This window comes from Zootoca vivipara, chromosome 13 (assembly GCF_963506605.1).
Source record: "Zootoca vivipara chromosome 13, rZooViv1.1, whole genome shotgun sequence".
Classification (NCBI taxonomy): domain Eukaryota; kingdom Metazoa; phylum Chordata; class Lepidosauria; order Squamata; family Lacertidae; genus Zootoca; species Zootoca vivipara.
In genome coordinates this window covers 9059191-9072185 of record NC_083288.1, presented here as the reverse complement: position 1 = coordinate 9072185, position 12995 = coordinate 9059191, and the positions used below count along the sequence as shown (strand labels likewise).

General features: G+C 45.5%; 1 protein-coding gene across 2 annotated transcripts in view; it reads right to left on the bottom strand.

Annotated features, from left to right (window-relative positions):
• Positions 1-12296, bottom strand: part of SMYD1 (SET and MYND domain containing 1) — a 33872-nt gene extending 21576 nt beyond the window's left edge. For both annotated transcript variants that reach the window (XM_035135704.2, XM_035135705.2), the window contains exon 1: positions 12121-12296. In XM_035135704.2, coding sequence (XP_034991595.1) covers positions 12121-12242 — 122 coding nt within the window. In that variant the 5' untranslated portion in view covers positions 12243-12296. The remainder of the gene's footprint in view (positions 1-12120) is intronic.
• Between the last annotated feature and the right edge of the window lie 699 nt (positions 12297-12995).

Below are 12995 nucleotides of genomic sequence, written 5' to 3'. Positions count from 1 at the left end.
AAGGAGCTCCCCATCCACATTCTCCCCACCCCCTAAACACACATTCCGTACCGGTGAATCTGCGGACAATCATTTCATTGGTTATAGGATCACGAGGAGCCAAATGAAATTGTGCTGGGGGTTTGGCCCCTAGGCTACCAGAGTTGTTGGCTTGGACTTCCCAAATGATCTCTGGGGCAGGCTAAGATGTGATGCAGTTGTGATGTTCTGTTGTTCACACAGGCAGGCAGGCACTTTACGTTACAAATGTCTTGCTCAATTCTGCCTTACTCCTAACGGGTGATGGAAGTGGATCAACTGGCAATTATACATACGTAGAGTTGAGTATTATATGGAATAATGAGCTGCACTTCTATCTCTGTAAACTTGGTGCTTATTTAATGGTCTGTAGAACACCTTTGTCACCTCTCAAGCTGCGGCAAATGGCTTGGCTGCAGCTGCTCTTTGCGCAAGAACCAGCTGTCTCCATAAATTCCATTTCAAATGTAGGGGACATTTAGTCAAAGGTGACACAACAGCTGCAAGCCAGCCTCTCTCTGCCTTTCAGATTCCATTATAGTTCATGGTTTGCATGTGGAAATGTGGCATTTGAGTTTTAAAGCGTTAACTAGTGAACACTTTTTAAGAGATGATGAAATGGTTCCTTGGCTTGAAGAGAAGTAGGGAACCTACCAGACAACATAGAAGTTGGAACAGTGATAAAGCCTCCATGGGCATTGCTGGTCTCCGGAAATACCACTCTGTGTGCACGTACTGGCCAGCTTAAACTGGCCCAGTGCCAAGCATAATTTGGGCTTCAGACAAGAGAGCAATGTGGGTTTTAAAGATGCATGTTTTAATATATCACAGTGCAGGGACCTGGAAGCTGAAATGGACAGAGCTTCTGGAGCTACGGTTAATAACTGCTGTGGATGAGGAAAGAATTCAGGATGAGGCCCAGTGTCAAGAAGGAAGGCTTTTGCCCTACAGAACTTAATGGGAACATGAAAAAAAACCAAGGGGAATAAACTACAATAGACTCTTGTTACTGCCACACACTTCCCTCCTGAGAGGCTCCATTCTTCAGTAGCAGTGTGCTCAAATTGTGTATCCAAGCCACAGCTCCACACAGCTGCTTCATGTTCTACAAACAGGCAAAACTATCTTCACAATCAGACCTAACAGACAACTTTCTGGAGTTTAGCTCTAGGACGTGCTTAAAGAATTGGGGAAGGAGATCTGTCGGTCAAAACAGGAAAGGGCATACAGCGAAACCTTGGCTTTTGAGCATCTCAGAAGCCAAATGATTCAGAGCCCAAACGCAGAAAACCCGGAAGTAATTGCTTCCGTTTTCCTTTAGCAAAAAGACTTATTAAACAAAGACTGGATGATATTGAGCTACAACGTAACATTATGCTGGGGGGGGGGTCTGTTCGCCTCTGAACATTGGCACTATTCCAATACATCATGCCCCAGCATATCTATCCTCCCTCGCCACTGCTTCCCACAGATTTGCTTTCATTAAAGCGAGATTTAATGCCTTTCCCTCAAATGTACTGAGACATAGATTCGCCAAGGGCCAGGTGTCTGCTCTATGCGTCTGTGACAATAAGTCAATGGAATCCCCCCAGCATATAATTTTCAATTGCCCTCTGCATAATGCGGCACGAACGAATTTACTGGACCTAATAATCCTGAAATCGGCTGATTCCCCAGCAGAGACACACCTTGCCTTAATTTTACAGGACTACGACCCCCATATAACCTTGCAAGTAGCGAGGATTTTTAACCTCAGTTCTCTCCCAAAAGAGACAAAATGGTCTGTTGTATGACCACTGAAAGTTTTATTTCTAACCGTTGTTTTTATACGCTTATGTTCATGTTTACATTTATCTTCAATGGCGGCGGTGTGGCCATCTGCTGAAATCTGATCTTTGTATTTTTGTATTTTATGTTGTGCGTTTTATACCTAATGGGCTTATAGCCGTAATAAGCTCTGAACTGAACTGCTTCCGTTTTCGAATGCACCTCGGAAGTTGAACGGCTTCCGCTGCACATTTTCCAATTTTTTCAATGGATTTTGCCGACTGCCCCATTGATCCTCAGTTTTTGAACATTTCGGAAGTTGAACGGTCTTCCAGAACGGATTACGTTCAAAAACTGAGGTTCTACTGTATTAGAAAAGGTAAATAAATAATAAGTTTATCTTGTTCTGTTCTGCCCCTGAACCAAGTTCACCCCTCTCTTTTCCAGCACTTCTCCAAATAGTTATCAAAAGTTATCAAAAAAGGCACACTAAAGTAAAAATAACATACAACGATGCATTGTGTTCTGGGAAATTGCTTGCAAACATGTATGCATTTGGCAAAATTGCAAACGAAATGGGCACTAAAAATGCGGGTGACTGAGATTCGGCCACTTCTGGAAGTTCTGGTTTCTGTCAGCTGCCAAGTCAGTAGGGTGAAAAGGGGCAGGAGAGCTTGCCCTCCATATATGGCAGCAAGGAGACAAAGGCCTGGGATAAAAACAACTGCAGAAATAAACCGTCTTAGAGGAGGCCATGATAAACACAAGTTGTAATGTGGGAGGAACACTGACATCCCATTTTACTCCTTAGGACTTATTTGTGAGCAGACATACATAGGAATGAGCCGCATGACCGCACTTCTGTTTCACATCTCCCTGAAAATAAGTCACACTTGACTCACTGCATTGTTGCCAGGATTAATGCAAGGAATTACTTAGATCACTACTTCACTTGTCCGAGATACTATATATCACATTACCATGTTGTTGCAAGTGCACTGCAGGGCACGTAAGTCAACACCCGGCTGAGATACATAAGCACTTCCAGTCCAATCCAAATCTTTATTACGGTCATAGACCAGCAAAATATAAAAGCACCTCCATACATAAATAAAACCTATCAGGTAGGCAGCAAGCCAACTGCAGAAGTAGAGGGTACACTTCTGCATCATTTAACCCACTGGTTTCCAGACTTGTTCCTGGGAATCCTGCCTTCCATAGAATACCTCGGTGCAGAGCCTCAAAAATGTTTAATCACAAAATAGTTTACTTTCGGAGAAGAGCAAAGGTGGCTGAGCTCCCCTAAGCTCACCTTAGGCTAAGTAGAAAATTACATGAGCTCTTAAAACTCGGAAGAACCATGGTCATTTTTCTGAGCCAATCAGCTTGGACAAATAACTCCCGTCATCTCCTCTACCAACCTTCATTCCCAAAAGCAGTTCCCACCCCAAACCAAATTTCCGTGAGGATTTTTAGAAAGAGAATTTGCAGATTGCTGCAGGGACATGAAGAACTGTATGAGAAACTGAGAAACTTCAACATATCCTTCCATCCCTGCTCATAGATAATCAATTTGGCACTGAGCATACATTGCAAAATGACTTTGAGCGTAACCTGCCCACAGAACATTTGTGTTATGTAGTAGCACAAAAATACTATTAAGTAAGTAAGTAAGTAAGTAAGTAAGTAAGTAAGTAAGTAAGTAAGTAAGAAAGACAAAGTTAAAGTTAAAGTTAAAGGTAAAGGTAAAGGTAAAGGGACCCCTGACCATTAGGTCCAGTCGTGACTGACTCTGAGGTTGCGCGCTCATCTCGCATTATTGGCCGAGGGAGCCGGCGTACAGCTTCCAGGTCATGTGGCCAGCATGACAAAGCCGCTTCTGGCAAACCAGAGCAGCACATGGAAACGCCATTTACCTTCCTGCTGTAGCGGTTCCTATTTATCTACTTGCATTTTGACGTGCTTTCAAACTGCTAGGTTGGCAGGAGCTGGGACCAAGCAACGGGAGCTCACCCCGTCACAGGGATTCGAACCGCCGACCTTCTGATCAGCAAGCCCTAGGCTCTGTGGTTTAACCACAGCGCCACCTGGGTCCCAAGACAAAGTTGCCCTTATTTAAATGGAAACTTTAAAACTAATGACTGGATAGCTCAGTCGGTTACAGCATGGTGCTGAGAACGGCAAGGTTTGGTCCCCATAAGAGACAGCTGCATTTTCCTGCATTACAGGGGGTTGGACTAGAACAGCCCCCCCCAAACTTCGGCCCTCCAGATGTTTTTGACTACAATTCCCATCTTCCCCGACCACTGGTCCTGTTAGCTAAGGATCATGGGAGTTGTAGGCCAAAACATCTGGAGGGCCGCAGTTTGGTGATGCCTGGACTAGAACTAGATGATGAACATAATTCTATGATTCATGTGCATCAGAAGATGAGCAGGTCCCATAAGAGGACTAGCCTTGATCAAAGGGTGCAAGGTGGCCTTTGTAAAGATACAGCTCATGAGAGCATCGACCGCACAGGGTTCCTGACTGAGTGGAGAGCCCATTCATATGCAGCTGTTTGCTTTCAACATTGGCGCTCAATGTGCAGACATTTGGGATATGTGATGCTGCGGCAGGCCTGGTGGGCATAGCCATGTCCTGCACCTCCGCGTGTTGGATGGATGGATGGGAAGCTGGGCCAGAGCCCTATCACATAAGGCAGGTATGCTGAAGATCAGGCATCCCCAAACTTTGGCCCTCCAGATGTTTTGGACTACAATTCCCATCTTCCCCGACCACTGGTCCTGTTAGCTAAGGATCATGGGAGTTGTAGGCCAAAACATCTGGAGGGCCGCAGTTTGGGGATGCCTGCTGAAGATGACTATTCCTGCGAGTGTTTCATCACTAGATGAGGAATCTGCAGCTCTCCACATGTTGTTGGATTCCATCACCCAGTCACCAGAGCCACAGACACAGAAGTCCTACAACCCTGGAAGGGCTACAGTTTCCATATGTCATCTGATTCAGAGGATGCAGAAGCTCCCCTCCTCAGCAAGTTCACTGGACATGAACTTCTCAAGTCCCTGAAACGAAACCCACGGCGGCTGCACTTGCCCTTCTCCAAGTCTTGGCAGCAACAGCTTGCCAGGGAGAGAAAAAAAATAGACCACATAAATCTGTCAACCTTGTCAGCATGGAAAGTAGTGGAGCCTGCCTAACAAACAAGGTTTCCGTGACTTCTAAGAGGAAAGGTGTGACATCGTCATTTCAGAGACCTGTATTAAAATACCGTGAACTATCATCCCTCATCAGTTCTGTGGCATATTTTCTGCTGGTTCCATAGTCGAGCAAAAGGCTGTAACAGGACCTAAATCAGGGAAAGAAAGCTGAGGTGGACCACAAAATCGTTGCCAACTCCTCACCAGAGAAGAAGGATTGTGAAGATCTACATCAAGAACATGCGGGGGGGGGGGATAAAGATCTACACCAGGATCTGCTGACCCGGTTGCTCCTGCCACCTGAAGCAGTCACCTCGTGTTGCTTCATGGGTGGGCCGGCCCTGCCTGGCTGCATGGAAGCCTATGGGCAAGCAACTATTCACTTGTAGGTTTTTTGCTTTGCAGACAACTACCTGTATGCTAATGCATGAGGTCATGCTTCTCATCCCAGAGGTAATGGCTGCATACCCATCCTAGTACTCATGTCGTGTCCCCCCTTCTCCTATGAGCAACACGTGAAGGGGGGCAAGGATGGACAACTGCCTGGCATGCTGCCAGCTTTGGTAAGGCCATGTTCCAGTCACAGGGAACAGGGTGTGCTGGGGGCTCTGAGGGAAAATAAGGAAATTGGGAAGACGAAGGGGAAAGGAGAGGGTTTGAAAGAGGATTCCTCCTTCGTCATAAATGCAGTGCTTCGCATACGCTGCGGCAGTTTTAGACGCAACCATCACACAGATACAGGGTTGTGTCTGCAGAGCATCCTTTTCCTGACAAGGAGCTGTGGGTCAGTCACGTCTCCCCCCCCCCCCCGCCCTACAATTTTATTAATAGTCCTCCTCTGCCCTTTGAGGAATGGCCCAGCCACCCATTGCATCCCTGTCGATGTGACTCTGTCTTTCAGCACCTTTGGTAATGATGCATTTGTGAGTGGGAGCTCCTTGTCACAGCAGAGTTTCCCAGATCACCCGAGGCCAAGAGCAAGACATCCTGTCACCACCACACACAGGGAAAGCCAGAACTAAACGCAACATTAGCTAACCTGAAGTACGGGGTTTGCATCACCTTACCGTGGCCGAGTTTCTTGGGTTCTGTGGAAGGCAGTGTGTCTACTGAACGTATCTTAAGGGGGGATTGTATTAATGGAACAATCTGGTCCCCCCTCTAACACTAGCCTGGTTTAGTCCTACAGGGGGAAATGGAACATTGTGTGGGTTGCTCAGCTTATCTGCAAGAAATTTATGTCCTTTTTTAAAAGAGGAAGAAGAAGAAGAAGAAGAAGAAGAAGAAGAAGAAGAAGAAGAAGAAGAAGAAGAAGAAGAAGAAGAAGAAGAAGAAGAAGAAGAAAGAAGAGGAAGAAGAAGAAACTGTTTCTGAAACCTGAAACCTGAGGGAGCCTTGTACGTCTCTTTCCAGCAACTCATGCAGCTAAACTGGTGCCAAACGTTTTGCTCTGCTTTCCTTTGGACCACATCAGCGAGGCCGAGGGGGGGGGTCCTGTCATCGGGGCAGCTCAGGACCTCCATCCACACTGCCCAGGCTTGACACAGGGAAATCTCTTTGGTTTGACTTCTCCCCTGGTGGCCCACTCCATTGTCTCTCAAGACAGATGGATGCCAGCAACAACAACTTGACCCCCAGGACCCACAGCCACATTATATTCACTGACTTTTCAGTCTTTTTAGGTGCTAGACTGCAGACCCCACGCAGGAAACTATTCCTCTGGGGTGCCACATTGAAGCTAGGGAGACCTCCAGAGAGATGGTTGAACTTCCAGGTAGCCACCCTGGTGAGGAATATGCTAAGCAGCCCTCACCCAGCTCCACACCTCCACACACACACAATCCCAAGATCCATCATAATCCTCCGAAGCAATGATGCAAGATTTTAATTGGATACAGGACAGTAGCTCATTACATTATGTCACGCTGCCATAGCTTCCCTCCCAATATGAATGCCTTGAGTGTAACGTGAGAGGCTGGAATAAGCTGTCAACGGATTAGAGACAGAGCCAAGCTCTAGAATGTGCTCCTTGATTTCCAGTACATTGCATTCTGGATACTACCAGCTACATTCAGCGGAGAGACTGAAGTCCTAGGGCACGTGGACATATCACCAATAACTTTTAGATCCCTGTGATTAGAAAAGATTTGGGAATGCATGGCTGGCTATCCCTTGCAACCAACTCACATGTTGGACATTCTTGCACTCTAGATTTTCCTTGCTGTTGTGCATCTGATCTGTTGCAAGCACCAAGGATTGGGCCCAGTGCATTGCATTTCTCTGTTTTTAGGAGCTATCAGAACTCATCGATTCAGTACAGAATTGAAGGTTCTTAAATCTGTGTTGGCTTATTACCAAGAAACACCAAAACAGCCCCGACTTCTTTTTGACACTTGCGAGCAATTCCAAAGATATTTGCAACAGGAGTTTGTTCCTTAACAGAAAAGTTGTATGCACTTCACAATGAAGACCAGAATTCATCCCAGTGGTGTGCCAGACAAATGAAATCGTCCCATGTGATTAAAACTAGCAGTCCAGCCACCAAGACCACATGGTCAGATCCCCAGCCATGGTTGGTTTCTTCCACGTAGGGTGAATGAGCCAGATTAAACATTCATCAAAAGAAGGCTCACACACAATTCTGGTTGTTCTGTGTTCTGGGGAAAGCCATGAAAAAAGCAGAAGTGTATAACGTCTTTCAGTCAAGCAGCCATGCTTTCTAAGTTGTGCAACAGCACAGGGAGGAAACTACCACATCTGCTGGCGCATACAGCATTTAGCAATGGCATGCTCACCACCTACTATCCAAGCTATGGTGATATGGAACAAGCTTAAGAGTAACATCAACAGTTCCTGCTTCTTACACATATAAACCCTTTTGTCAGAAGACAGCTGTACATAATAGTCAAGAATTCCACAATGAGACATTGTTGTATGGGCCTGCACATCTTTCATGCCTTGCCTATTTATGTGGAAAGCTTCCAATAAAACTGTTAATTTAAAAACAAACAAGCCCAAGTGAGCTTGGAAGACATTGCATGCCTTAAAATTGTACCAACTTCAGTGTTTTAAAGTTTGTACACCGGATCCTTAAAAAGATAAAGCGAAGGCATTTCCCCCTGTTTTTCTGTTCTGTTAAAAGTGCAAAAAGGCAGTACGTCGATAAAAACCAAACAAGCAACATTGCAATTTTCGGTTTCTAGCAATCAACTTGTTTTAAATAGCAATTTGAGAATTCACGACTCTCTTCCGCACCTCACAAGAAATATCTTACTCTCATTTGCAACCAGCTTTCTTCCAATCTCACCCAGCCTCGGCCACAACCTACGATCCTAAGGTTGCGCTCAATAGCCTGCAGCACACGTACCATTTTCTCCTGTGTGAGCCAAGATATGCAGGAAGGGGGCTTCTTAAGCCACCCCTCCCTAGTGTGAACAACAACAGAGCCTCTGCCAAATTTTGCACCCAGGATTCAGAAGATGAAGTGTGCAAGGGAGGGAAAAAACTCTCATTACTTTTCAAACAGGGATGAATTGGAAGGGAGAGTTAGAATATATTTTGCCTATTTTTTGAAGCAAGAATTTGAACTGCATACTAAGGGGTGCACACTGTCTGCTGAACCTTGAAGATGGACTTCAGGAGGGCCTTTTTTCAGCTGGAACTCACCAGAACTTAGTTCTGGCACCTCTCAGGTGGGCACCGTTCATGGTGAGTTCTAGCACCTCTTTTTCTAGAAAAATAGCGCTCGACTTCAGGCTCCAAACATGGAAGAGGAATTTACTTGGTCTTACTAACTTACCGGCCTGCAGCTCTGGGAGGTTGTTAACACAGGCCTGCAGCAGGAGATCAATGTCTCAAGGAAGAGGGGTAGGAAGACACTTGAGGCTGGGTTTTACTTAAAGGGAGCATGCACTACAAATTCATCATTCCTGAATACAGTGCACAGAGGAGTTCTCCTATAAGCGTTCACACTTGGGAGAAGGGAGTTAAAGAAACCTTTGCAAGTGCCTTGTTTCACTGTGTGAGTGCCTGGAGGCGGTTGGAGGATGGATGGCGGCTAACAGATTGAGGTTGAATCCTGACAAGACAGAAGTACTGTTTGTGGGGGACAGGAGGCGGGCAGGTGTGGAGGACTCCCTGGTCCTAAATGGGATAACTGTGCCCCTGAAGGACCAGGTGCACAGCCTGGGAGTCATTTTGGACTCACAGCTGTCCATGGAGGCGCAGGTCAATTCTGTGTCCAGGGCAGCTGTCTATCAGCTCCATCTGGTATGCAGGCTGAGACCCTACCTGCCTGCAGACTGTCTCGCCAGAGTGGTGCATGCTCTAGTTATCTCCCGCTTGGACTACTGCAATGCGCTCTACGTGGGGCTGCCTTTGAAGGTGACCCGGAAACTACAACTAATCCAGAATGCGGCAGCTAGACTGGTGACTGGGAGCAGCCGCCGAGACCACATAACACCAGTCTTGAAAGATCTACATTGGCTCCCAGTACGTTTCCAAGCACAATTCAAAGTGTTGGTGCTGACCTTTAAAGCCCTAAATGGCCTTGGTCCAGTATACCTGAAGGAGCGTCTCCACCTCCATCATTCTGCCCGGACACTGAGGTCCAGCACCGAGGGCCTTCTGGCAGTTCCCTCGTTGCGAGAAGCCAAGTTACAGGGAACCAGGCAGAGGGCCTTCTCGGTAGTGGCGCCTGCCCTGTGGAACGCCCTCCCATCAGAAGTCAAAGAGAAAATCAGCTACCAGATTTTTAGAAGACATTTGAAGGCAGCCCTGTTTAGAGAGGCTTTTAATCTTTAATCGATTATTTTATTATTCTGTTGGAAGCCGCCCAGAGGGGCTGGGGAAACCCAGCCAGATGGGCGGCGTATAAATAATAAATAATAATAGTAATAATAATAATAATAATAATAATAATAATAATAATAATAAGGTGGAGTGAACCAGTGGAGCCAGTGCTTTTAGGACTTCACAACTGCTTGATTCAAAAAGCATTTCAGTTAGTTGAAAGTGCAACCATTTTGGAAAAGGGTATTTACAGAAACAAGCAAAATTACAAATTAGGATGTTGTATAATGCAACCCATGCTTGGGTTTATTAAGCATTTTTTAAGATACTCAACGTAAATCGTTGCACAAGGAACTTATTCATTTTTCTTCTTGTAGCGGCATGATTGCTCATTGCAAAAGAATGGGAAAGACTTGATCGTCTTCATATCACACCACGGAAACAGGAAGTACCTGAGAAACTAACTAAGAGTTCGCACCCTGAATGATGCAACTGAAACGGATGGTTTTGCTAGAACATGGCATAAGGTTACCAAATGTCCCCAGATTTACAAATCAGTCCCCATACAAAAAATCTATTGAAGTTGAAAAGTGTCCCCAGGTTCATTGAAAAAAAATCTGGTAACTTTAACATGGCATCCCTTTATAAAGTATTCAAATGAGCGCCCTGATGGCTGGTACCCGCCAACTACACATAAAGGTTTATGTGCAAATTTGCTGCATACGTCTTCTGTTCCAGAGGAAGGGTGGGAGAGGAGGAACCAATTGTTTTGATAATGTTATGCTTATATCCTGTTTCTTGGAAATTAATAAAAATAATTAAAAATAACAATTGATTAATTCCCTGTAATTTTGGGGAACCCACTCCAAGCCTTGATCCAAACTAAATAATATATTTATGTGAAAACAATCACCAGGTTTTAAAGCATCCACTTAGTAGCAGAGAAGAAGGAATAAAAGAGAGAATAAGAGGGACGGTAGGAACTCAACGAGGAAATATTCATTGGCATACTGTACCTCGGGGCCTTTGGGCAAATGGTTAAAAAGCCTATCCAGACATGCAGAAGTTACATGTGTTTTATCTTTTTTTTGTAGCTGCTGTTGATTTTGAATTATTTTAAGTACCTGTTTTTAACTTTTTAATTTAGATTTTGAGTGTTTTATATTTCTGTAAGCAGCTTAGAGGTTTTCTTACCATCAAACGTTATATAAATCTCGTTCAATAAAATAAAATAAATAAAAAGGTCGATTAATCCTACTCCCACCCCTATATCGCTGTAAAATTCAGTGTAGTAAACATATTAATAAAAGAGAGGCGGAAAGTAACATGCAATCTGGTAGACTCAGCGGAATAGTACAAACAGGTCATTTATATGCTTGACATGCAGGATTCCTGGTGGCAGGTGACCACGGTGATAAATGTTTGCCAACCATGCAGTGCTTTGAATGCTAAAGCATCTTCATATCTCAGTCATTCTTATAACCATGTAAGGCAGATCACTATTATTATCCCCACGGCACAGATGGGGGAGACTGAGGCTGAGAACTAGGGACCTATCTAAGGCCACCCAGTGAGATCACAGCAGAGGTGAGAATTTAACTGGGAACTTTCTGATGCAGCTCAGTCTTTGAGCTGCCACTCTGCACCAGCTCTATCCTGGCTTTAGGTAAAGGGAAAGGGGCCCCTGACCATCAGATCCAGTCGTGTCCGACTCTGGGGTTGTGGCGCTCATCTCGCTCTATAGGCCGAGGGAGCCGGCGTTTGTCCGCAGACAGCTTCCGGGTCATGTGGCCAGCATGACAAAGCTGCTTCTGGTGAACCAGAGCAGCGCACGGAAACGCCGTTTACCTTCCCGCCGGAGCGGTCCCTATTTCTCTACTTGCACTTTGATGCGCTTTCGAACTGCTAGGTGGGCAGGAGCTGGGACCGAGCAACGGGAGCTCACCCCGTTGCAAGGATTCGAACCGCCGACCTTCTGATCAGCAAGCCCTAGACTCTGTGGTTTAACCCACAGCGCCACCTGGGTCATAGAATCATTGAATTGTCGAGCTGGAAGGCACCGCGAGATTAATCAAGTCCAACCCCTTACTGGAATCCTGCCCACAGCTGTCCCTGTGTGGGCTTGAACCACCAACCTTCTAGTTAGCAGCCAAATGCATCTCTCTTCCTGAAATGCCCCTGGCTTCTCATTAGTAAATTAGACAAGGAGTCACAGAAATCCCCCTGCTAAAACTGTGCTGAATGAAAGCCAGCTGTTTCCACATCAGCTCCCTCTTTCATTCACCGTCAGAAGCGAGGTCCTAATTTTCAGCAACACACTTCCATTTTTTTTTGTCCTCCTTACCTGTCAAATACTACTGCAGCATAGGCTCGTTCTGCGAAAATGACATCTCCTGCCCAAAATTCCTTCACTGCCTTCAGCCCCCTGCCTTTGGCTTCGCAGGTGAACACGTCCACGTTCTCCATGCCCCCTTTTGTTATAGCAAGGCATCCAAGCTCGTATTCCAAGTGACTCAAATCTCTTATCACTCCTGCTCTTTAAAGGCTTCCCAGCTTCCAAATGACCAATCCTATAAATGGGCTGCCTTGGCACCTCCCAACTAACACCAAATTTCCATAGCAAAGGGGGTGGGGGGGCACAGCAACAGCATCAAAGTGTCCTTGGGTGGGTGGGGAGAGTTTGGTCCTGTAGGATCACAGTTTGTTTCATTAGCCCAACCAAAATAACACAATATTTTTTTCCCCCCAAAATGAAAATTATTGTGCACAACATTTACTTTACACTCTCCTACTGGAAAGATAATGTGTTTTCTTGAGTGTATTTTTAGAAACCACATGCTTCTGCCTGTCAGGAGCCAACAGCTGAGAAAGTGCTAAGTAGCATGCCTTGCGTGCAATGCCCAATAACATTTGATGCTGTTTGCACTGTTTTTAAAAAGAAATTAAACAATGCTGCATTTGTTTGACACACAGGCAGAGCTATGTGGGGCTGCATTTGAAGACTGTGCACTAAAAACATGCCCCCCTAAGCACATAAGCTGCCCAGAGGGCACTAGCCATGCAACCTGCAGAAACACTTGGAAGTCACTCAAAGGTCTTGCGGAAATCTGGCACCCTTTTCCCAAGCAGACATGACATCTTTGCTTGTCCCTTGGGTGAAGATGAGATTATACTCATGTAAACATGAACCTGCTTGGGAGTGTAGGCAAGATATAACGG